The sequence below is a fragment of the Anas acuta genome, chromosome 22 (assembly GCF_963932015.1).
Source record: "Anas acuta chromosome 22, bAnaAcu1.1, whole genome shotgun sequence".
Lineage (NCBI taxonomy): Eukaryota > Metazoa > Chordata > Aves > Anseriformes > Anatidae > Anas > Anas acuta.
Genome location: NC_089000.1, coordinates 6,536,085 through 6,559,652, shown reverse-complemented (window position 1 = coordinate 6,559,652; position 23,568 = coordinate 6,536,085). Strand labels below are relative to the sequence as shown.

The following is a 23,568-nucleotide window of genomic DNA, read 5'->3' as shown; positions in this document are numbered from 1 at the left end:
TACCCCGTGGCCGCGCATGCGCACGGGGGGAGGCGGGCGGACCGGGCCGAGTACGCAGGCGCGGCCAGGCCCCGCCCCGGGGAGCCGTGAGGCGAGGCGGGCGGCGGCGGGCGCGGGCTCCGCGGTGAGTGCTCGGCTCCCTCCCGGTCCCGGTCCCGGTCCCGTCCTCGCGCTCCGAGCCGCGTGGTACAGCCCGCGCAGCCCCACCCGTGAGGCGTTTCCCCCCCGCCCGCGGTCGCTCCGTGCTCACGGTACCGCCGGGCCGGGCCCGCTCCGCTCCCCTCCCCTCAGCAGCCCCGTGAGGCCGCCGCGGGGCCGCTCCCCCGCCGCCTTCTCCCTGCCCCGCGGGTGTTTCGGCGGTACCGGAGCCTCTTCACGGCCCTCCGTGGCCCGTGGGGCTGCTCTGGGGCCGTACCGGGCCGTACCGGGCCGTGCCGCCCTCCCGGGAGCTGAGGGCTTCGGTACCGGGCCCGCCGCCGGGGGGCAGCCGCGCGGTGTTGCCGGCTGGGAGCGGGCAGCGACCCCCGAGCACGGGGAGGGCAGCGCCTCGCGGGGTGCCCTGCGCCGGGCCCCGCTGGGAGGCACCGCCGGGGACGGAGTTGGCGGCTCCGCTGTGGTAGGGGGGCAGGGAGACAGCTGGGGCATTGGGTGCTGTTGGAGGGGTGCTGCCCGCGGCTGGACGTGGTGCCGGGGTGGTCCTGGGGTGACTCGGGAGCGCTTCCCTGCGTGAGGAGCTTTTGGAAGGCCTCTGGGTAACACCAGTACAGCCTAGCATGGAGCTGAAACTGTTTTCCCTTTCCAAAGTTCTGTTCAGATATTTAACAAGTTCTTCTGATCTAAGGTAGTTAGCAAGGAAGCACTGGTCCTCAGCGCTCGCTGTAGCTATTTTGCTTAGAACAAGGTCTGCAGCAGCTCACCTCCTGAGAAGCCTCATTGAAACGCATCGGATCTGCAGGGCAATCACCTGGCAGCATGCTTTTCCTGAATGAACCCGCTGGGTAGATTTGTTTTTTTTCCACGTGGTTTAGAAGTTGAGTCTGTGCAAAATTACAAAGAAGACTCAAGTTCTGAGGATGTAAATTGCCATGGCAACGTCCTCTTTCCCATGGATTTTGGTCCTGTCATAGCTGCGGCTCTTTTTCTGACTTGATCTGGGAGTTGTGCAGTCCTTAGGGATGTTAGTGGTAAAGTTACTGGGAGACTTTCCCCTTACCAGATTGATCTAACATTTTCCTCAAAGACACAGCTGCTCGTTGCCAGCTCTGGCCACTGTTTTGCACGCATCACAGATGATTCAGGGGAATTAATTTGGGAATGGTCCACAGATGTCACATCTTGGCAGGGAGATACAGGGAGAGAGAAAGATGACTTTAGCGAGCTAAATATGAACTGTGCTTTCTAAGCATGTGGGGAGAGCTCTTTAAAACCCTGAATTACAGCAGAGGAAAAGTTACTTCTATAGCAAAAAAGCAATTTTGCAGAAAAAAAAAAGTGCTTATTTGTGCCACGTTTTGGTGCAGGGTGCCGTGTTTCCCTTGCCCATGGTGCTACTTGCAGGTTCCTGACACCGTGTAAGAAGGCGTTGTGGTGCCATGTGGGGTTCAGTCTTTGTGCTGAGAGCAGCAGATCCCAGGAATCGGATCCTGGATTTAGCAAACCTGTGTGCTGTCAGATACGTGACGCTGTGACTTCTGCTCCAGCGTGTTTAGCATGTTGCTTTTGTAAACCGTGAGTAGCCTTACTAGTTTCTTGATACAGTTCTTGCATTTTCCAAAGGTCACCATCTACTGGTACCTTCCTCCCTGAGGCATAATTGCTTTGGTTCCTTTTTAGACCAGACCATTCAAATTAAAGGAACTCTCATTGCTATTCACCCCCTCCGAGCTTTAATATCCTAGATAGTTTATTTTCTGCCTATAAAGTATGCTTTGTTCAGAAGAGATGGAGCCTGTACCTAGAAAGGTGTGATGCTGAGCATTGCCATTCTTAGCTTAAGGTCATAAGGCAGGGCTAGGTGTTTGTTCTGGGTGAGTAGTGGTAAAGTCAGGTGCTCAGAAAGGCCTTTGGGAAGGTCCTTCACGAGGATTTGTGTGGTCTGTGTGGGAAGGGTGCCTGAAGTCCCCATGTTTCTGCACTTGGACACCAATGATCAGACCTGTATGGAGAAAAAGACGACAGTGAACTTTGAATGCCCCTGTATGGGAAGTTGTTCTTGGAGCTAAATGGCCTTTTAAGCTAAGGGAAGCATCCAGACAAGTTTCTCTGGGATGCTGACGACTTTGCTACAAGGATCAGAGGTCTTCCAGGAGAACTGATTCACTTCTGCTGCTTCAGAGCCAGAGATGCCAGTGGTGACCTTCCATCTAGTGCACGTTGTATCTAAGCTGGGGGGCTGGGTGGGGACACATCTTCCCTAGTCTTGTAAGAGTGACGAGTGCGGGTGAGGAGGCCTTGGTTAGCTCCTTTTCTTAGTAACGGGAATCATGCAGTCATCACTGGAAAATTGCCCCCACACAAAGTGGTTTTGGTAATATTAACTTGGGTTCTATCTTAGGTCAGTGGAGGGAAAATCTAGAAGATGCCATAAATTGAGCTGAGTTTGTCAAAGCTGTCAAATTACCACCTAATAAAACTCCTACTGATTACAGCCATCAGCCAGAGAGGAAATGTATGCCAGTGGGGATTTGGTGTAACAGAGCTGGGGTTCAACATTGTTAGACTTTTAATGGAGTGTCATCTGGGGGCTCTTCGGCTTCAGTGAAGGGTGAAGCTTCATTCAGAGTTATTTCTTTAAAACAAACAAAAAATAAAAAACAAAACACAAAACGTTTGAAGATCTAGACTGGCATTGTACCTCTCTTATCGGTTAGATTAATGGTGACTACTAAATTTTAGTAAAGGTCTGCTTTGGTCCCATTTGTTAGTATTAGGAGTCCATAGAGATAATGTCTTTTCACGTATAAAAGATGCTATTGATTTTCTGTTGCTGTTGTCCTGAAATGTGCACAGTGTGTCTATGGAGCAGTGACAATCCTCCATCACCAGCTTTATGGGAAAAGAATGGTTATTGAATCTCTTCCCATAAAATATAATCTCTTTCTCTCTTCCAGAATTTGCCAACCCCTGAGGGAGTCCCTCATGTTATCTCTTTGAGAAAATTGATTTTTTTGTCTCCTCTTTGTACACTTGTGTTTAGTTTTATTTTTAATTTGGCTCGTGTGATTTGAAATGGAGACTTTCCTAACAATAAGTGTGTTTTCTCAGTGTTGTATTGCTTCTGTTTCATACAAGTTACCACTTTCAGAATATAGTAAAATAAAGACGCTCGCTTGGCACCAGTTTCTCTTGTTTCTGGGAGGTTTTTTTACTCTGGGTGAGTCATTGCCCTGTTCCTTCCTTCCAGGCGGGTCTGAGATGCTGCTTTTCAGCTGCTTACAGGTAAATTTGGGGTAAGTTTCTGGAGTCGACACAGCCTGATCAAAGAATTTTGGATGAATGGCACCGTAGCTGAGAATGTAACTTGCACTGCTATCTGCTCAAGGAGCAATGATCTTTAAACTCAAACAGTGGCAAAAACACTGTCAGATTTGTCCTTTCCTCTGTGTAGCAAATGACTGACGATGGGACTTTTTCCTTTCAGGAAGGAAACGGCAACATGAATTCATAGATGATGAGTAGGATGCCAAAGCCAGAGATGACAGTGCTCTTGAAGAAATGCTGGGTAGAACAAAAAGGTAAAAGGAACAGCTAATTGAGTGCATTTTGGAGCCATGTGTTACCTTCCCCCACGAGGCAATGACACATCCCTTCAAATTGTAACTGAATTTTCTGAATTCCCTCCTTTTCCTCAGTTTTGCATAAAATCTTAGTGACACCTCTCGCTCCTGACCTACTTCTTATATGCTCAGGGCCTTCCCCAAAGCTGCATTGTTCTGTACCGACAAGCCCCTGTCACACTTGCATACGTGTCCCTGCATGCACGTGCTTGCAGATCCAGGACCTGTCTCACCCCGACCCGCAGCTGACACTATGAAATCAGTCTAGCAATCGTCCTAGGTTGTCTGCTGCAATATTTTGTGATAAGAACAAAGCAAGGAGATCAACCCAACCAGTTAATTTGCATCTGTTAGTGCTGTTCTCCTAATGGGGCAGTTGAGTGCAGGGATTGGCTGTACCATCGTATGACTTAAGCCTGGGCAGATCCGTACAGTTGAAATGTTTGAAATGCATTGCAAACAAGTTGCCTCCATGAGGGCTAAATAACTTTGTTTCTATAATGTGTTTTACTGCATTTTGTGTTAATGCTGTTGAGATGCCCGAGGGAATCACTTATTGGTTCTTTCATTCTGAGGAACTCTTTCTGGGACTGAGGCGTGGTAGGAACTTAGGAACTTGGGAAAGTAAGAAGCAGCTGTAATCACACCTGTACATGCAGTAGAAAGGCCTTGGTTGCATTCATCCAATGGCAGCAGAAATGGCTGAAACAGCTGTCAGGAAGCAAGAAAACCATCAGTAGCGTAGCTCTTCCTGAGATATTTTCATTCCTGTTTGTGGAAGACTGACTTGAATCCCTCAAAAAGTCAAATGCAAACATTTTCCTTGAAAACGTTCCAGGTTTGTAGCAATTATGTTTGTTGTCCCCTGCCTCTCAGCTCTTTCTGGCAGCAAGTACATGGGACAGAAGGGCATTTCTGTGGCAAGCAGAAGATCTTCACAGTACAAGCAGCAGAATGACGTGTGAATGCTTGATATATAAATAACAGACCTATTCTGCTGGAAATTTCTTCAAAATAAAAATCAAGGAGGAATTTGCTATAGTTTGTGTTGGTGCCAGTTGTAATTTTTATGTGCTTAAGCTGTTTCCAATCAAGACATGGCCTGTCACACAGCATTGTGCAGTGCAGGATTAAGGCTTTTGAACGTCACACAGCCTTTCTTGAAGATCCTTAGTGCAGTTTTGACAGTGTCAGATATTATTTCTTCAAGCTTCATATTGCTAGGAAATCTTTTGAAAAATCCAATAATTCCATATGCACACCGGGTGTCTGGCAAGGGAGATGTTTTTTTGTTGTCCTCTGACACCTTGTTGTTTCCCATTAGAGTGAGTTTCCTGCAGCAGCATAGCTTAGACCAGTGCTTTCAGTACTTTTGGATCATTTCAGCCAAGTGTGTTGAGAACCTGGCATGGGGACAGAGCTCTGTGTTAGGGCATTGCTTTCATCTGCAAGAAGTTGTTTTCAGAACATGTAGAGCTTGATAGAGAGCCTGCCTTTTATTCTTTGAAGATAAAAAAAACACAGGAATTACTTAGATACCATTTTCTACTCATAGTGCTCTGGATTTTGAGCTGTGATTGTAGCTGGAAGCGGAGAGCCTGTATTCCTTACCAGCTCTTCCCTCTCCAAAGTCAGTCACCAACTTACCTCTAGCAGAGAGCAATTCTCTGAGAAGTCTTCTATTGTGTCAATGAGAATGTTATTTGGGCTCAGCATTGTGGTTTATTTTTCCCTCTGTTTAGTTAAAATACTTTCCCATTTTTGTCCCGATAAGGAGATGCTCTGGATGCTGCAGGAAGTACTAAAGTCCTTGGTATGTTTAGGCAACGTGGTGTCACAGGGGAGGAGCGATACTGGTTTGGTTCCTTTAGTGAAAATGTGCTATTTTGTCCTATGCAGTTTGGGAAATGTAACCCATGTTTGAAATGCTGTATAAAGAATATATGAAGTACATGATATTTTTTAAATGGTCATAACATGCATAAGCTATCATATGGTTAATTACGATCTAATTTTTAATAACTTCAGGCATACTTACAATGTGAACTCGCAAGTTGCTGTTGTCACTCCATATTTTGGCAGATCTGATAGCTTTGTTCCTTCTGCATGTGTGTGTTAAGGCTGTCGGTGTGTTATTAGGCTGTGTGTATAAACTGGGATGTGAATCTGGTTCGCTCTCTGAGATCTGAAACTCTTTGCCACGAGCTAAACCTGGAGCGTGCTCGGTGTTGGCAAGGAGCCGTGTCCGTAGGGTTGTGCTGCTTCCCCAGGGCCGTGATTTCTGGCTGTTCCCTTTTCCTCCTGCTCACTGTTCTGGCCCCTGGAGACCATCCAGCACGGCTCGGTTGCAGACCACAGTGCCCCACGAGTCCTGTATGGGAGCAGCCTGTGGCAATGGGGGAAACAGGGCACGGGGCGTTGCTCCTCACTGTTTGCTGTGGCTCTGACAAAGAGTGCTCTGTACAGGTAATTTACTATTCATGCCATTGAACTTCAGCCCAAGGAAGATGCTTGGCACTGTTGCTTTAAGGTGTCTAGTGGCCTCTAGCTGTGTTCAGCATCATCTCTGCCAGCTCTGGCCTTGCTGCACGTGCTGTCAACTCAGCAGTGGCTGGAAAGCTCAGATAGGAGCAGATTTGGCATCAGAATAATCACTTCTGCGGGCGTTATGCTTCTGATGTTGCCAATTCCTTGCTGCTGCTTCTTTTTTCCAGCACATGGTATTTTATATGACCCTGAGGATAGACAGTTGCCTCCTAGACTAGCCCGTGTGTTTTTTTCCCCTCAGTCTTGTCAGCATTCAGGTTTTCAATTGCAGGAGAGCACTGGGAAATATGTATTCTATTTTGCTTACTCTCCTGCTAACGCTTAGCTTGCTGGAGTTGATGAGAGATCACAGCAGTGGGAGTTAGCGTGCTGTTAGTCATTCAGGTGACATGGTCTGATAGACAAAGCTCTCAAGCTAGTAAAGGAGGGCACTTATCTGAGAGAGAATTGCATCCAGCAGTTCAGGGTTGTGTGGCCTTGCCTTACCACTTGATGCAAATTTCTCTTACTCAAATGCAGGTGGAGCTTTTCCAAGTGCCTAACACTATGTTCATGTTTAGCCTGTGTCTTGCAAGCACACAAGAAAGGACCGTGAGTCACTCATACTTTGATCTTGGAGTTCAGTATTGTTCCTCTTCTGTAAGTGGTTTGTCGGATAAAGTCTCTTAGTCGTTGTATTTGAAGACCTTGCCATCGATGTCAAAGATGAGATGGTTGGAGGAGGAGCAGGTAGAATTCCTCCATCTTTAAAATACTCAGTTTGGAATAGAATATTCCATGGCCCCATCTGTGCATTCCAGTAAGGATTTTTATAGCAGTGGCTGTTACTAGAGCTGTTACTAAAAAGTCAGGCTCCGTGGATTTTTGCTGTTCTGTGGGTTCTTTGCTTTTGCATGGGATTTTCCTCTTAAACTATAGATCTGTTTGTCTATGGTTCATCTGAGGAATTAATCCCTATTAGTCAATCTTACACTTCTGACAAACTTGCTATGAAGCATACAAGCACCCTTTGTGCAAGTAAGCTATCGGTATCACTGCTGAAAACATTTTAAGTTGAAATACTCATTCTGTGAAATCACTCTGAGTATATGAATAACCTGCAGCGTTATTTGTCTGCCGCCATCCATGCTCATCCTAACTGAACGTGCTACCTGTAGAATAACAGCTGGTAACTGACTGGCAGGAAATAAATGAGGTATTTTTACAGACAGATAATGCAGCTTTTCCTGTGGTAGGTGGTGGATACCTACCCCTCATGCACTACTTGCTTTACAGCATTGGTGTGGCTAATGAGTTTATAATAATTCAGTAAATAAGGGCTTTCGTAGAATTAGTGCACAAGTAGGAAAATGTTAAGAAGTCCCACTGATGATCTTGGACATATTTCTCGAAATGCCAACACACCAGCTGTTGTTGGTGAAGGAGGAACTGTGTTCTCAGCATTTCCTAATCACCATTGCCCATAGAAAACGTGCTTTTAGTGGAAATACCTATATGGCCATCTTGAAGCCTGTGGTGGTAAAGTGGCTTCATAGTCTTGTACTTGGTGCTTTCAGCAGGCCTTCCACCTGATGCAGTGTGCTTAGATGGTTTCCAAATAACCATTGCATGCTGACAGTTATGCCTCTGTATTGTTTATGTGAAACACCCTTGTTTGGATTGTGGTGGATACTTGAGGTTAAGAGCATAATTTCATCCCCCAGATTTTGACCTTAACCGTAAGGGTTTAACACTGAATGCAGCAGAAGTAACTGCAGTCCTTGGGTTATACTTAAATTCATAAGGAGACTTGCAGGTCCATTTCAGAAATGTGCCCTTCAGGATTGTGATCCAGGTGACTACCCAATTTCATTAGTACTGTACTAATCACCATGACTAAGATCTGTTTACTTTTTGTACTTTCAGCTGATTTTCATCAGTTAGCTAGCATACAGAAAGATTAACTTCTAGTTTTAATATTATTCTAAAGTTCTTTATTTTTAATGTTTAAATTGTGCAACACTCGGTCACAGGTTGTACCTTTTAATTAAAGATGGAAGTTGAAAGATGTCATTCCAAGTGTAAAAGCTAATTCTAATATTAATAGTTCTGTTACCAGTTTTAAAAGTAATTTTATGCACAATCCTTTTGTTTAGGAGCTCTTGCTAATTTTGAACCTGTCTCCCCTTCTAAGGAATCAGTGGAAGTTGTTTTAAGCTTTATGTTGTGGTTACTCTAGGTGAGTTGGCAGTATGTATCTAACCCTTGGGTAGTGCCGTGGTGTTGCTCAGTGTTGGTCTTTTCAGCACAATGAGGGTGGAAGTGTTGTGGTTAATTGGAGCAATGTGTAAAACGTGTGTGTCAGGCTTTTCATGGAAGTAAGCCGGGATAAAGAAAAGTTCACGTACTTCATGTAAACATCCAGATGAGGTGATGCTAACTGTTATTTTTGGAAGATTCTGTGCATTAATTTCCCAACAAACAGCCCTTCAGATAAATGCAGACTGATGCTGCCAAAAAATAACGCGTATCACTTAACACTGAAAGTGACACTTCATAAGGATCTTATTTCAATTTCTAGTTCAATAAAAACAGTAATCTGTGTAGGGATATCCTGTCCTTGCCTACAGTTTTGCAGTTCTGACAGGTTCATGTTCCTTGTTTTACCTTCGTGCTGTCCAAGGCTGAAATACTTCATATTTAATGCTCTGGATTCTGTAGGTAATTGACATACCTGTCTTAGCAACTGAAAATCGGCAGCAGATTGTATTGTCGTTGAATAATAGGGTTCTTCTGCATTCTTTAGTCCTTTGCATCTTAATTTTCACTCTGCGACCAAGGCAGGTAGTTCAGAGCAAAATCAAGAACTCACAAATGAAACCATCTAAGGAAGGACTAGTTATTTCTACATCTTTTGAGTACTGCTTGTAAATATTTCTTATTCTTTGTAACTCTCATGGGTATATTGGAAAGAACTGTGTTAATAACGACAAGATTTATTCAAATCTAGAATGAGAACTCTGCTCTTTAGGTAAAACTAATGAGAAAATACTAAATCATTTTTCTTTAGAGGAGCTATGTCACATTCTTAATGACAGAGAAGAAAGATTTTGTGTAATGAGGTACTGGACAGGCACCAAAGAGATAATTTGAAGAGCTGCACTGCCATAGTACCACTGTAAGCAGATCATAATTGATTCTAGTTTGTGATACTGGAATTATGCTTCCATTTGGTTTAGCTATTCATAAATAATGATCTATTCATAAATAAACATTTATTATAATTGGAAGTTCCTTCTCATTGTGAATTTATAGCAGGGCAGAATCCCAGTCTTGGTTGTCTCTTGAATATTTGGGATGATTTCAGCAATAATGCTTTTAAACTGAAAACCTTGAGTTGTTGTCTGTTGATGTGTCCATGTTAGAATGGATTCGTTCAGTTGGAAGGGATCTACAGGGATCATTGGGTCCGACTGCCCAACCACTTCAGGCCTAACCAGATGTTAAAGCATATTATTAAGGGCATTGTGTGTGAACGGAGACGTGTTTGGTAACTCCAGGACAGTTTTTTGGGCAAAGGGCAGTGCCTGGGCAGCGCTGTCATCAGAAGTTCCCTGGGAGCTGACTGACTCACTTAAATTTGACTTTCCCTCCGGCTTTCAGTTCCTGAATCCACGTGGCTTTGAACACCTTCTGCCTCTCTGCTACCATCATCAATTTTCTCTTTCTTCAGTTCTTTTGTTTGTCATCTTCCATTACTCATTTGTCTGTTTTCAGTGCCTGAGGCTGACGTTTTCATACCTTGGTGACTAAAGTTTGGGTCCTAAATCCATTTTTATTCAGTTAATACAGGCAGCAGTCCAATTTCTGAGGAGTTCAGTATCCTGGAAAAGGTATTTGTTTAAAAGTAGGAACAGAAATTTAGGAACGTACCTTTAGGGATCTTAGACTTAAACATTCTTTCTCATTATATTTGCTTCAGCTGTTAGTAGGATCTGATAGCGAACTAACTTGAAGATTACAGCATCTTGTACGTATTGAAGATAAAATATGAATTGTGGAAAATGTCCTGGCCTTTTCCTCTAGTAATATTGGTTACTATGTGGATTTTTGTTCATTCTTTTGGCTGGGATTCAACGAGCTGATGCTGCCACATTTGTCTAGCAGCATTTCCTGGCCTGTCCCAAGCCAGAGTCTGTTTATTCACTGCCCAAAACAGAGCCAGTTGTGTCCCAGCAATATGCAGGATGGCGTTGCTATACTGATTGTAGGATTTACTCTTTAGTCTTGCTTCTTAGGCAATAAGAAGCTGCTCCCATGCTGTTTTGCAGGGGAAGAGGGTTTTAGATGTGACAGGAAAAATGTTCCCAAGCAGTAGCAGCCAGTGCATGCAGCTTGTTTCAGGAAGCTGACAGCTTGAAAATAAATAAACAATGCTTCCATGCACCTTAGTGAAGGCTGCCCTAAAATTATAACCGAAGCCACCGTGGATGACAATCATATTTCTCCCTTAAACTAAATAACTTGATTGTCTTATTATAACAGAAAGCAAAGAGAAATGTTCTGAATATACTGTAGGAAATTGTCTTTATTAAATCTAGCCCAGCATTTATGAGCATTGTATATATTATTTGATTTTGCCAGAATTGCATAAACGGGGAAAAATTGTTAATGTAAGTCGACTACCAGAGTAAATCACAGCCTAATTATTCTTCTCTTTTTTTCTGGCTAAAATTTGGATTTGATATAATGGTCAATAGACATTTTCTTTAATCTTTGAGACACAATTTCTAATAGCTAGTCCAGAAGAACTGGAGAAAGTTGCAGCAGAATTGAAAAAATAAATTATCTGAATTTTATGGTGACTTGCTGGTAAATCCCCTTAGTTGGAAGCCTTAATTTACCTCATATTTTAGTTTTTTCTCCTCTAACGGGTTTATGAGTGTATATTACAGCAAAACAGTTACTTTCTTAGCGCTACCAGGGTGCTTAAGGCGTCTGTAGCGCAGCAAAGTGACGACAGCATCTGCCCCATTCTAGTGGAGAAATGAAGCTCCAAGGACAGAGGGAGACTCAACTGGGCTTGCAGCAGCAGCGTGCCTCAGCACATGGCACGGCAGACATTCTTCCCTGGCATTGCTGGCAGCAGCAAAATGCTCAAGGGTGGCACCCATGTAAGTCACTTCTGAAGCTGTTTGAAGTCATTCCAGAAAAAACGGGGCTCTGGCCTTGCAAATTCTCCTGTAGGACACTTAATTTTCCCCTGGACTCGGTGCCAGTTTAGAGGAAAAGAAGCATTTTTGCTGTCGTTTTTGGTTAGAGAGGTGAATACGGTGTTTAGTGTTAGGACTGCTGGCTGAAATACCTACAAAAACTTAATGAGGCTTTGCCCAGCAAAAGCATCTTTCCTCCAAGGTCCATTAAAGTGGCTTAGGCTCTGGCATTGTGCTTCGATTTAGTCTGGTATAAATTTCCATTAGCCAACTGGCAGTTGTGCTTCAAATACAGTGTAGTAGCATTGGATTTATGCTAACGTGTTGACTTGGTTAATTTTTTTCCCTAGGAAAAAACAGCTTTTGCTAGGTAGAGAGAGGAAAAAGCAAAAACATTTAATTTCTGTCGTCGTGAGGTTTTTAAAACATCTCTATTCACACTTTTAAGATTTTTTTTAAGGACACTTAGCGTTCCTTGCTTCTAAATCATGGAGCAACTTTGTGCAAACAATTCAGAAGAAATGGGGTTCCAACATTGTCATTATAGTTATTATAACTGTCTGAATTGTTTCCTTTTGATGCTTGCCATAGCAACTGTGGACATATAATTTGCTGAATATCCATAACAGGGTATTTGAATATATTCTTTACAGTTTTACTTCTGCATATAACTATGCATTCCAAATCATCACATTAACTCAATTAACCAAGCCATACCCACATCTGCTACGAAATGACAATGAAGATTTTTTTTTTTTTAAGGAACTTCTTTGTATTTTCACCTCCCTTTTAAACAGAATAAACAAAATCAGAATAGCAGCAGCTTTTGTCAGTGTACCATTAAAAATTATTCTTGATTGGGACTGCAGAAATGGGACTGCAGTACATCTACATTCTTGCTGTCTGTCTGCCGGAGGTAACTGTGTGTTTGTGCCCATGGACAAGTAAGACTCGAGTCAGTTTATCCTGTCCCATACATGCACAGAACCTTTTGTGGGTCAGCGCCTTGTAGTGTTAAGATTGTTGATTTTATTTTTTTTCAAAGCAGTGGGGAGCTTGAAAGATACCAGCCATACCTAGAGATGGCTTCTTTCTTACTCGATTGCGCAAGGAATTAAATGAAAATATTTGTGACTTGCTGGTATATTTGCAAATCGATATTCAAACTGCATCAGTAATACTACGTGGAACACATTGTAATAAGCTATAAGCTAATGTTAAAATTACTTAACTTCAGGTATCTAAGATTCAGGTTATTAGTTTTTCTCCTTCTGGTGTAAAAGCTTATACTGAGAAAGAAAAACGGTTAACCATATATAGCAGAGTTCAACCACTACTTCAAGAACTCCTTAAAAATGACTGATCATTTTTACCCATAAGAATTCTTATTGTCTTTACGGACCAGGAAGGATCTAGAAGTCCAGACAGGTGCTTTGTAAAGTGTCTTTGGGAGCAGTTGCACTCTACCCTGGCTCTAGGGTAGGTTGCATTAGTTTCTAGAAGTGGAGCTGTTATAAATTAGTTAAGTGGAAGTTCTTCCTTTCCCAGCTTTGTAATGGCTGAGAGAAGGCAGCTGGTGTCCTAAACAACCTTGTCAATCAGACCACATGGACCTCATTACTCTAATGAGCCATAGAAGCACATAAGGAACTACTTTAGCTTTGGAGAGAGGGAAGAGGTGGACACTTGTGCACACATGTAGCTGATTTTGCATTTAATTATGTTTCTGGGTGATCTCAAGGTCTAACCCCATGTGGAGTGCCTTATGGTTATTTGTTCTCAAGAGTATGTAAGCGAACAATGCAGCGAGGGCTCTGACCGAAATAAATGTTGGTGCTGGCCTCCCTGACAATAAGCGAAAGACTATTTGTGGCAACAGTTGTTAGCTGGGGGCGTCCTGGGCTCCTGCTTGCGCTTCAGCCACAAGCACTGGCATCTGCAAGGCAGTGCCTGAGTCACTGCCCTTCGTTGTTGTGTTTGGTACCAAAGTGAGAATCTTTTTAATTAAGACATGTATTAGCATGACTTTTCTCTCAACTCCTTTTCATTACATCATCTTGCCTGAATATCCAATGGGAAGCTCATGCCCCTTCCTAGTACCAGTCTGATGTTAATCTCGGGCAGGAGACTGGACATACCTGGAGATAAGCTGGGCAGGATTAGCAGGCTGGAAGTGCTGCGGGCTGTGCTGCTTGACTCACGGAGTCACCCATCTCGCTGGAAAGGACGGCAAGTCAGGTTTCCCCACAGGGGGTAGACATTGGCACCTGCTGCTCCGTGTGGAGCACCGTGCAGGTGCTGGAGTAGGCCAGGAATTACTCGGCATCGCATGCTGGGACCTGCCAGAAATAAACGTGTGCTGAAACTGCTCCTTACGCTCTCGCTTAGGTCTCCAGATATAACCGGGCTGCATGAGCAGCTTTCCTCCTCGGGAAGCAGATCGCTGCACCAGTGGAGCAGGATTCATCACTGTACCACAGCAAGGTCTTCTGGGCAGTCCTTTCAAATTGGTATTCCATTTAGGTAGAATGCTATCTCTGGTTTTGTTTATCAGATGTTTTTGTTTGAAGTAGAGGTATCTCCTTGATAGCATGTGGCCAGTTTAAAAACCTCAATCTTGTTTATAGGTCAAAGCAGCAGCGTGCTCTGTGTGTTACACACAGGGACACCTGATGGAATCTACCAGGGCACAGCTGTATCTTGTGAGATTGTCTTACAGCTGGGGGTGAGTTCAAGTGGGGTAGCCCTCAGTCTGCATAAGATGTCACCTAAACATCTGATACTTGCATCAGGAAGCTCTCTGAACCGCAGAGGGGTATCTCCTTTAATCCAATATTCCTTTTTTTGCCATAATGCACACTGTGAGGAGCACCAACTGTGTAACTGCCTCCCATCTCTGCCGAGCGTGTGGAACACCTCAGAAGAATATCCAAGGAGAGAGATGTTGCCTAGAACTCAAGACAATGATAGCTCTTTGCCAACCTGGCAACTGTATCCTGCAGGGTATCTCGAACATCAAAACAATTACTTTAGCTGATCCTATCAGTGCATTAATATTTGTGTGCATTTCTGGTACAAAGTATACCGGGCTGTCAGGAGCCAGCCTGCCATTCCACAGCCTCTGTATCAATGTGCCTTTCACGCTCCATGAGATTAACAGTTGCTGAAAATATGAAAAAGGAATTTTCCTTTCTTCTGTCTTAGAGGAGACCCATCCTACCACACATCTTCTGCCTTAGCTCAGGAACGGCTTCAGTCCTTGACGAAAACAGAAAACCAACAGGTCTTCTTAAACAAGTTCCACTCTCATGAGAATCTAAGGGAAAATATCCCTTTTGAGCGTTTAGTCACATCAAAGGAAACAACCGTTTCAATCTTCATTTGCATTGTGCAGGCATTAGATGTGGTCCAGTTACACCGAGCTCTGCTTCAGAAGGCAGAAGTGCCAGTGCTCTTCAAGCTTTGACGGAGATGGAGAGAAAACTCAGCCAGGCAAATAACATCTCACTCTTCCGGAGCACTTTCCATTTTTAAAAGGACAGAACAATTTACTTTGTTTCTTGGGAGACTCCTTGCAGCAGCAGCTCGGTGACATCCCATTCTCAGCAGGCTGAGCGCGGATCCCTTGACCGTTGTGATCCCGAAGTGAGGCTCCCCTGGCAGCGGGGCTGCGTGTTCTGTGCCCGGGTACCCTCAGCAGATCCCTCTGGAGAACTGTGGGAATCCCTCAGCACAAAAAAAAAAAAAAAAAAGTGTTGGGCCACTGATGCTTCTTTTTTACACTTTTTTTTTTTTTTAGCTTTTTTTTTTTTTTTTAGCTTTTTTTTTTTTTTAGCTTTATTTTTTTTTTTTTTAGCTTTTTTTTACACTGCTGCTTTCCTGCACGGGCCTTGTGCTTCTCGTGCAGGGTCACCGAGGCTCTGATCTCTGCTCTCTGCTTCCCGAGCCCTGCACAGCCGCCTGCAGCCGGGACGGGGGGGTCCTGCCGGGAGGCTCCCGGCCAAACCGGGGCTGCCGCTGCCCGGACTGCGACCGCGGACAGGCGCTGCTTCTGTCGGTACCGTTCAGCTCCGAGGGGGCTGAGCGGGGCGGCCCCGGCCCGTCCCGGCCCGGTCCTGCCCCCCCCCCCCCCCCCCCCCCCGCCCGGTGCCGTCCCGGGGCGGGGCCGCGGCCCCCGGCCGGGCTCGGGGGCGCCTCCCGCGGGCGGGGCGGGGCGTGGCCGGGCGGGGATTGGCGGAGCCGCCTCCCGCCGCGCCAATCCGCGCCTTTGTTTAGGGTTGCGGGGCGCGGGGGGCGGTGCCCCCGGGGCCGCCCGCAGCCAATGGGCGGCGCCGGAGCCGCGGGACCCTCCGCCGCCCGGCTCGCGCCCCATTGGCCCCGCGCCACGCCACTCTCCCGGCGGCCGCTCCTCGTTGGCCGCCGGCGCCGGCGGGGCCGCGCGTCAGCCGCCGGGCCCCGCTCGGCGCGCGCCGCGATTGGTCGCGGCGCCCGTCGCTCGCGCGAGGCCGCTCGCGGATTGGCCGCTGTAGCCGTCAGTCACGCGCCGTGCCCCGCCCCCCTCGTTCCGCCGGCGCGGCCGGCGAGTGGCTGCGGCGCGTGTCACTGAGGCGCTGCCGCGCTCTCATTGGCGGCCCGCGCCGTCACTCTCTCCCGGCCCCTCCTCCCGCCCGCCCCCCGCCCGCCGCCATTGGCTGGCTCGGCTGTCAGCGCGCCGGCTCCCCCAATGGGCGGCGCGGGCTGGGCGCCGTGCGCGCGGGGGGCCCGGCCCGGCGGCGGCGGCGGCGGCGGCGGCAGCGGCGGGAGGAGGCGGCGCGCGCCTGGGTCCCGGCGGCGAGGAGGCGGAGGAGGATGTGGCGCGCGGAGGGGAAATGGCTGCCGAGAACAAGCCGGAAGGTGAGAGCGCCGCCGGGCCGCCCCCCCCCTCCCTACCGCCCGCCGCGCGGCCCGGCCCGGCCCGGCCCGCCCCGCCGCCGGGCCTCCCGCGCCGCCCCCCCCCCCCGCCACACGGACACGGCTGGGCCGGCGGCGGGCGCCCCCGCGGGGCCGGGCGGCGGCGGCGGGGCCGGGCCGGGCCGGGCCGGGCAGGCCGCGTGGCGACCGGGCCGAGCCGAGCCCCGCCGGGCCGGGCCGGGCACGCCTCCCGCCGCCCGCCGGCACGTGCCCGCCGCCGCCAACATGGAGGCTGCCGCGGCACGGGGAGGGCGGCGAGGGGCGCGGCGCTCCGGGCCGCCGCCGCCGCTCGGGGTCACGCCGCGCCGGGCCGGGCCTGGCCGCGCCGCCTCCGGTGCGCGCCGTGCCCGCCGCCCCCCCCCCCCCCCCCTCACCGGTCGCGCACGTGCCCCGCGGGCACGCGCCGGTCACGAGCCGGGCGCCTCCGCCGCGCTCCCGCCGCGCTCGGGGCCTCCGCGGCCGGGCACAGCCGGGCTGGGCTCGGCCCCCCAGCGGCGGCCCCGCAGGCCCCGGCCCGGCCCTGCCCTGCCCCGGCCCGGCGGGGCCGCCCCGAGCCGCCGCGGGAGGCGCAGCGCCCAACTCGGGCCGAAAGTTGGCGGCGGCGCCCAGCGGAGCGGGGCCGGGGCCGGCGCTGCCGCCCGCGAGGGGGTAGCGCTGCTCCGCCTGTGCCCGGGCACGGCGGGGAGCACTGGGGGGTGCCGGGCCCCGGGGGTTCGGGGGGCGGCAGCGGGGCCACTCCCCCGGGGCTGCGCCTCCTCCCCCCCCCCTCTTTTTATTTTATTTTTTTTGATTTTTTTGGGGTCTTTCTGCCACCCGCAGGCCTCCTGCCGCTGCCCTGGGGGGGTCCCGGGGCTGCCCCGTTTTCCGGTGCACGATGCTGGCCCCCCGCAGCCCCGGTGCCCACCGGAGGCCGGCAGGCTGCTGCTGCCGTGCCGGTACCGCGGGGACTGCGCTGGCCGTGGGCAACGCGGGGCAGCTCTCAGGCGGTGCAGCAAGCGTTAAATGCCTGCCTGTAACCCGGCTGCGCCTCTGACCAGGAATCCCCTGCTCAGGATAGGAGCCGTGGCTCCGCCTCTTTCTATGAATTTTCGCTCCAAGTATTTTTGGGATTTCCTTTTTTGGTCTGCTCCTTCTAATGGAGGAGCTGTGGATCGCATGCCATGACCGCCTTGGGTTTGGGTTCTGCCTGTCCTCTGTCCAGCACCCTGAAACTTCAGTGCTCCACAGAAATACGGATTTTAAATTGTGGTGGTGGCTATGAGCGTGTTGTCAGCTGCATCTTTTATTAATCTTCTTGGTGCTTCCAAATTCATGAGTTCTGTCTTTCCTGTGCTCTGGAGAACCCTGGGCTTCATTCTTTCCTCATTTACGTTGAAGAAAATGATTAACTCCGCTGAAGTAGTAAAATGCCAACTGGATAAAGCTGGTGTAAATGAGAAATGGATTAGTTTCTATCCGAACTTCATAGATAAAACTGTGAGATTGTAGTTGTCACCAAAAGCACACCCAGGTTTGCTTTTTTTTCTTTTCATTTTGGGCTTTCTGTGCTAATGCCACCTGACTTTTGCCATGTAAAGCCCAGCCTGTGTATGTTCAGTTGTATGCAGATGAAGCCGTGGCTTCAGAGTCGTGCAGATGAGCACTCCTTGACGTGAAAGGTAATTTGACCTTTACACTTGTTATTTAATGCAGCTTTTATCGCGTTCCTTACGGATAATTAATTTTTGGTACTCTGCTGAAGTTTTTTTGTTTCTTGAAGCATTGGGACCTGGTTTGTTCCTCCAACGCAGCGCTGTGTGCGAGCTCCTGGCAGAGGGACCCTTGCGGGCAGCATTTAAATGTGCCCAGGCTGCTGCTGCGGCCGGGTGTTTGCCTGAGCTCACTGGCAGCTGGGTCCTTCCTCTGGACCTGTGTAGGACACGGGAGTGAGGAGCCGTGCACAATCAGCTCCCCGGGGTGACCCCGTTCCGAGGTGTGTTGGGCCACGAGCCGTTCATCCCCTGGGCTTAAACTGCTGGAACATTAAGTGGGAATGGTGCTAAAGCGTGGGTCAAGGCAAGTGCTTCAGCAGTAATACTGATGCTTGAGTGGAGGACGTCATTTGCTTTATTTTTATTTTATTTTTTTTAATATTATAAACAAAAAGCTAGCAGGTTAGTTGTATAGCATAACCCTGCTTTTGTTTGGGGAGCAATCTGTTCCTATCCGGCCATCGTGGCACAGAGCAAAGGAGCCTTGTGGGCTGCGACAGGCTGTTCTGCAGAGCCTGTCGGGCTCTGAGTTTCCTGTCACGCTCCAGTCAGCAACTCTGGTGTAGGGCTGGCAGCCGAGAAACCTCTGTAGGTGCGAGTTCCCGGTGACACTGTGACCTCTGTGCCCAACGCAGGAGGGATCTGCACGTCCTGGGGGCTCGGGTGGGTTCCTGCTTTGGTCTCCTTGGGCAGGCCAGCATCGGCCCCAGGGACTGGAAGCTCCTCGTGCTCCTTGCGGCAGTGGTGTTGTGGCTGCTGCAGCTCTCGTTGTGTTCTGTGTCTCTGAACCTAAATGGGAACCCGAACTGAGCCTGGGAGAGGCCATCTCGGCGGCTGGGACGGGCTCTGGGCTCAGGGCAAGTGGCTCTTTCCAGAAAGGGAGGGGGGAGAAAAAGGTCAAATTGAGGAGAACACAAAGGGAGAGAGAACCTTCTTTAAAAATTCATGTTTATTCTAATCAACCGGTATCTGAAACTATTAACTTCAAGATAAAATAGAATAGTGCCCACGTGCTCAAATGGTGCATCTGGCTGGGGAGCTGGCCCTTCCCTTTGTTACGCCCGCTCAGTCTGTAGGCGATTGTTGAGTCTCCTGTTAATTCAGGCTGGGTCAATAACCGGGTAAGTCCTTGGGTGGAATTTCTCCCAGTGATTCCCGTGTGAGCTGGAAGAACCAAAAAGGTGTTTCCACAGAAATGCCTGCCATGGTCCCGGGATGATTTGAGTTCGGATGTGCTCGAGTGCCTGTGCACGTCACGGATGAAGCAGAACGGGCGCTGGGTCAGTGCTGGCAGCGTTTTGGCCGGGATGCTGGAGACACGGGCTGTAAATTACCACTTTCTCCGGTGCTCTGGCATTTCTGCCTGGTGTTTGCAGGGGAGCGATCTCTCAGGGTGTATCTCTTGGGGTATTAGCGCTTCTGTGCAAAATCCTGCCCTCTGGCTGCCTCTGGTCCATCGCTTACTTGGATCTGACTGCCAGCGGGTGTTAAACCAGGGCTCATTCCTGGCCTCCTTGTTGGGAGGATGAAAGCAGCGCTGCTGTGGGTGAGCATCGTGCCCTTGTGCAGAATTTTGTTCCCGTGCCTGAAGCTGCCGTGGTCAGCCACGGGTAATTATCGCTCCACTCACTACCTGCAATTGGCACCGCGCTGAGGATTGTAACATTGAACATCCATTTTCCTGTGGAAGTTTGGGTCGTGTCCCTCTTGTTTTTATTCATTTGTCAGCAGCAGAGCGCGAGGTTTTGGGGCGCGAGCTGTGCAATTAGCTGGGGCTGCCATTTTGCTGTAGCTTGCCTGGGGAAGTTCCCACCTCCAGAAACCTGTGGGGGGAGTAAATGGGGATCCTGGCAGCTGGTCAGGTTTCCTTATTGATAGGAACAATGAGGAATTAAGCTTCAGATATTACTGAGCACTTAACTCTTTGGGAAACGTACCTTTTGGAAACAAAGCCTTCGCAGTTGTGTTGTCAGACAGCAATTATTTGCTTCCCTCCGTGGAAGCATTGCATAACGTTCTCCTTAAACGAGTCTTGGCTCACCATAACCGTGATGGATTGTGGAGTTTGTGCCTCGCTGGCCGTGCTGCTGTCTGTCTCGGTCAGCTTTGGCTCAGGGTGAAGAAGCAGAGTTTGACTCAGGTTAGTGTCTCTTTTACCTTAGAATTTGTGCCGAATTTCAGCAGTTCAAATTTCCCAGCATTTCTGTTGTCAAGGGCCTCTTACTGAAGTTATAAACCCAGACAGGCAGAGGGTCTGGGAAGAGGCAGTGTGGTTTCAGAAAGCTCCTTCCTTTTTTGAAGCAGCAGGAGCTGGGTGTCTCTTTGAGGGTTTTTATTTTTTTTATTATTATTATTATTTTTAAACTAATAGTGGCATTATAACAATTCTATGTGCAAGATTTTTGATGTAAAGTGCGGGTCTCATGTAAAGCTGGAGTTCTTTAATCCTAGCCTACAGCTCTCATTTTTAATGTTTTTCCCAAACATTTTTACCCCAAGTTTTTTTTTTTTGGGGGGGGGGTTATTTGCGTGGTATTTCTTAACTGCTGCCGTGGGAAGATTTCTTACAGGTGTTGTAGCTTAGAATTAAATCGCTGTATCAGGAAGCAGTGAAAGTACTATGTAAAAGTAAGGTTAAATCAAATGTTTTCAGAACTCGCCAAGACCGGGCGCTAACTTCACTGATATTTTTAAGAGCTTCTCCTCAAACACGCAGTCTTTTCAAGAGCTGCTCGGGAGGCTGCGCATTGCTGGAGGAGGAGATGAAGGAAGGGGAAGAGCTATCCCAATTCTCTGCCCAGGCAGCCTTCAGAAAGGGAACTGGAATGTGACCTTCCTTTTTTAGTGTCCCTTCTGTCTCTGCTTCAATAAACCAAATATATCTGCAGGGAAAAAAACTTCCACGGAGTGAAATGAGGCTAGTGGAGTGCGTGGTGGAAGGCAGTGCCTCGTTAATGAAAGCACAGTGCTTCCAGTAGCTTCTTGTGCCTTCAGTGGTTCCCGGCTTCCTCCTGCTCTTGTCATGCTGTCGGACCAAAGGGGTTTGTTTTTTTTCCTGCCAGCTCTCTGGAGACTGAAACTGTTCATAGCTAAAATAAATAATTAAAAAAAAATGCATGAATGGTGCTGCCATGGCGCGTAGAGTCAGAGTAGCTGCTGCTGTGAAAGTGGAGTCACAGATGGGTTTTTATAGAAATAGAATTGCAAAATTTGAAAAGGATAAATGACAAAATGTTAATTACTGTGAGACCAGAAGCCGGCTCTGATGCAGTGTTATAGCTGACTGAAGTTGGAGAGGTTTGCAATTTTTTTTGCATCTTTACCATCTCTCCTTTACTGCCTTGTCTGTAGAAGTCAGTGTAGTAAGTTTGCTACAGCAAAAGTAATTAATTTCACTAACTGTAGCCAATAATTGGGGACTCATGGAAAATATGTGGTAACATTCAGAAAGTTTGTAGCATTAAAACCAAAAATTGGTGGTTTGTTTTTGCGAGGCTTGATTAAAAATACCCATTTATTCATCGTTTCGTTGCAGTCAAATTTGATGTAATCCTAGTGAAAACCAAGGAACGAAGGAATCGATGACAGGTCTGAAACAAACGAGTTGTTGGCTCCAGCAGGTGTTGGTCTGTTTGTTCTGTTGTACTTGTCATGTTTAAAAGCAACACTCTGAAAGCCATGCATAAACATCTTCCTGAAATGCAGGGAAAAATCAAGGAGCTGCACCATTCCCCTAAAGTTTGTTTCCAAAATAAAGGTAGGTCCGTGCCTTCTGGGTTTAACCGAAGTCTCCTTTGTCTCGGATGTTAAATTGAATTCAGCTCTAACAGTCAAGGAACTTTGCTACGTGGAAAGGATAAAATGACCGACAGAGCGTGCGTTGTTGTGGGGACAACCAGGGCTGCAGCGTGCAGCAGTGGGTTTTTAGCTGTAATTGCATTGCTGACGGTTTGAGAATGGTTCATGGAGCTTGTCATGGTATCAAAGGATTTATCAAAAATATTCCAAGGAGCTAGGTTAGATCCAATAACTTACCAGAGAAAAATGATTTCATTGTTGGGCCTCGGTGCTCTGCCGTTCGTGGTATTTCTTCCTAACCCCTTCTGCTTTCCCTTGCGCCTGGTTTCCCCACGGGAAGCAGTTGGAGCTGGGCACGTGCTGTTGTTGTGTCCCCTCCTCCGGCTCCTGTGGCTCTGGGTCTACCTTTCCTGCTGCCCTGCCCTCGGCCCCAGGCCTCCTCCGAGCTCTCCTGCCCTTGGTGGGGGCAGCGTGATGGGGGAATTACATTAACAATAGTTACATGAATTTTTTTTTGAACAAATACAGATGTTTTAACTCTTATTCTTGTCTTTTTCTTCTCATGTCATCTTTTGAAAAGTGAGTGGAAACTCAAAAGCTGTTGGAAGAGCAGTGGTTTTGGGCTTTTGCTTGTTTTGCTTTCCGCAGCGGAGTGTTCACTGTGTGTTTTACACAAACACACCTGTTGGGAACACACAGCTGCCTTTTACCTCTTCTGTGAGGTCGTCTAGCAAATGGCTAACACTGAAGTTATTACTTCATAAAAGTGAGTTTATAAAACTTGTGTTTGCGATTTTATGAGCTTATTCTTTATATTTATATCCCGAATAGAACTGTCTGCGAATCAGCATTTGATCAACACCCATTCAGACATTTCTGTATTCCCCAATTATACGTTATATTGATAAACCGTGGTGCTTAAATGGTTTAGAGAACTAAATTCACCTTCTGGATCACAGAAAATTTAAGAACCAGTTAAAAAAAAGGAGGGAGGGGGTGTTTGGAGAGCAGGGGTAGAACAGAGGCTCGCTGTGATTTGCTGTTGTGAGCTTTAAAGTTTTATGGCCCATGTTGCATCCCCTGGGAGGATAAAGTGCAAGGAGCATGAACAAACCCATAAAATTACGAAGGGTTTATGTGGTATAATTAATATGGAACTTTCTATGAACTTTATAATAGTTGTACTTTCTTAATTTCACATGATTTTTGTCTCACTAATGAGTAATCCTGAAGACTGCTAATGGAACTCAAATTTCGGGTTTTCGTACTGAATTACGATGAGATTCGTTACATGAAATAAGGCAGCCTACAGAGCTTCCTTATTGTAATTTTCCAAATCAGCTGTGCATGCCTTGGGAGGCATTTTTGAGCTGTGGCCAGCTTTACACTAAAAAAAAAAAATCCCGTCGATAGAGCTTTACTGGCAAATCCTTCTTGTGCAAGCGCAGCTTTGCTTGCCAAAGCACTTTTTATTGACACTGGGTGGGTTTGCAGATCACAATGTCATAAGTCACATCCATAGCAAAAATCATCCTAAGGTGCAAGTTCAAGTAC

The 23,568-nt window shown here is 47.8% G+C and overlaps 1 protein-coding gene across 10 annotated transcripts in view; it reads left to right on the top strand.

Annotated features, from left to right (window-relative positions):
• Window positions 1-3: 3 nt before the first annotated feature.
• The window catches only part of CAMTA1 (calmodulin binding transcription activator 1), a 323,903-nt gene continuing 300,338 nt past the window's right edge, over window positions 4-23,568 (top strand). For 6 of the 10 annotated variants that reach the window (XM_068658408.1, XM_068658402.1, XM_068658398.1 and 3 more), the window contains exons 1-2: window positions 4-124; window positions 3,641-3,734. In XM_068658408.1, coding sequence (XP_068514509.1) covers window positions 3,668-3,734 — 67 coding nt within the window. In that variant the 5' untranslated portion in view covers window positions 4-124; window positions 3,641-3,667. Of the gene's footprint in view, window positions 125-3,403; window positions 3,450-3,640; window positions 3,735-16,224; window positions 16,409-23,568 lie in introns of those variants that run through there. The other 4 variants (XM_068658401.1, XM_068658400.1, XM_068658407.1 and 1 more) reach the window with 2 other exon arrangements.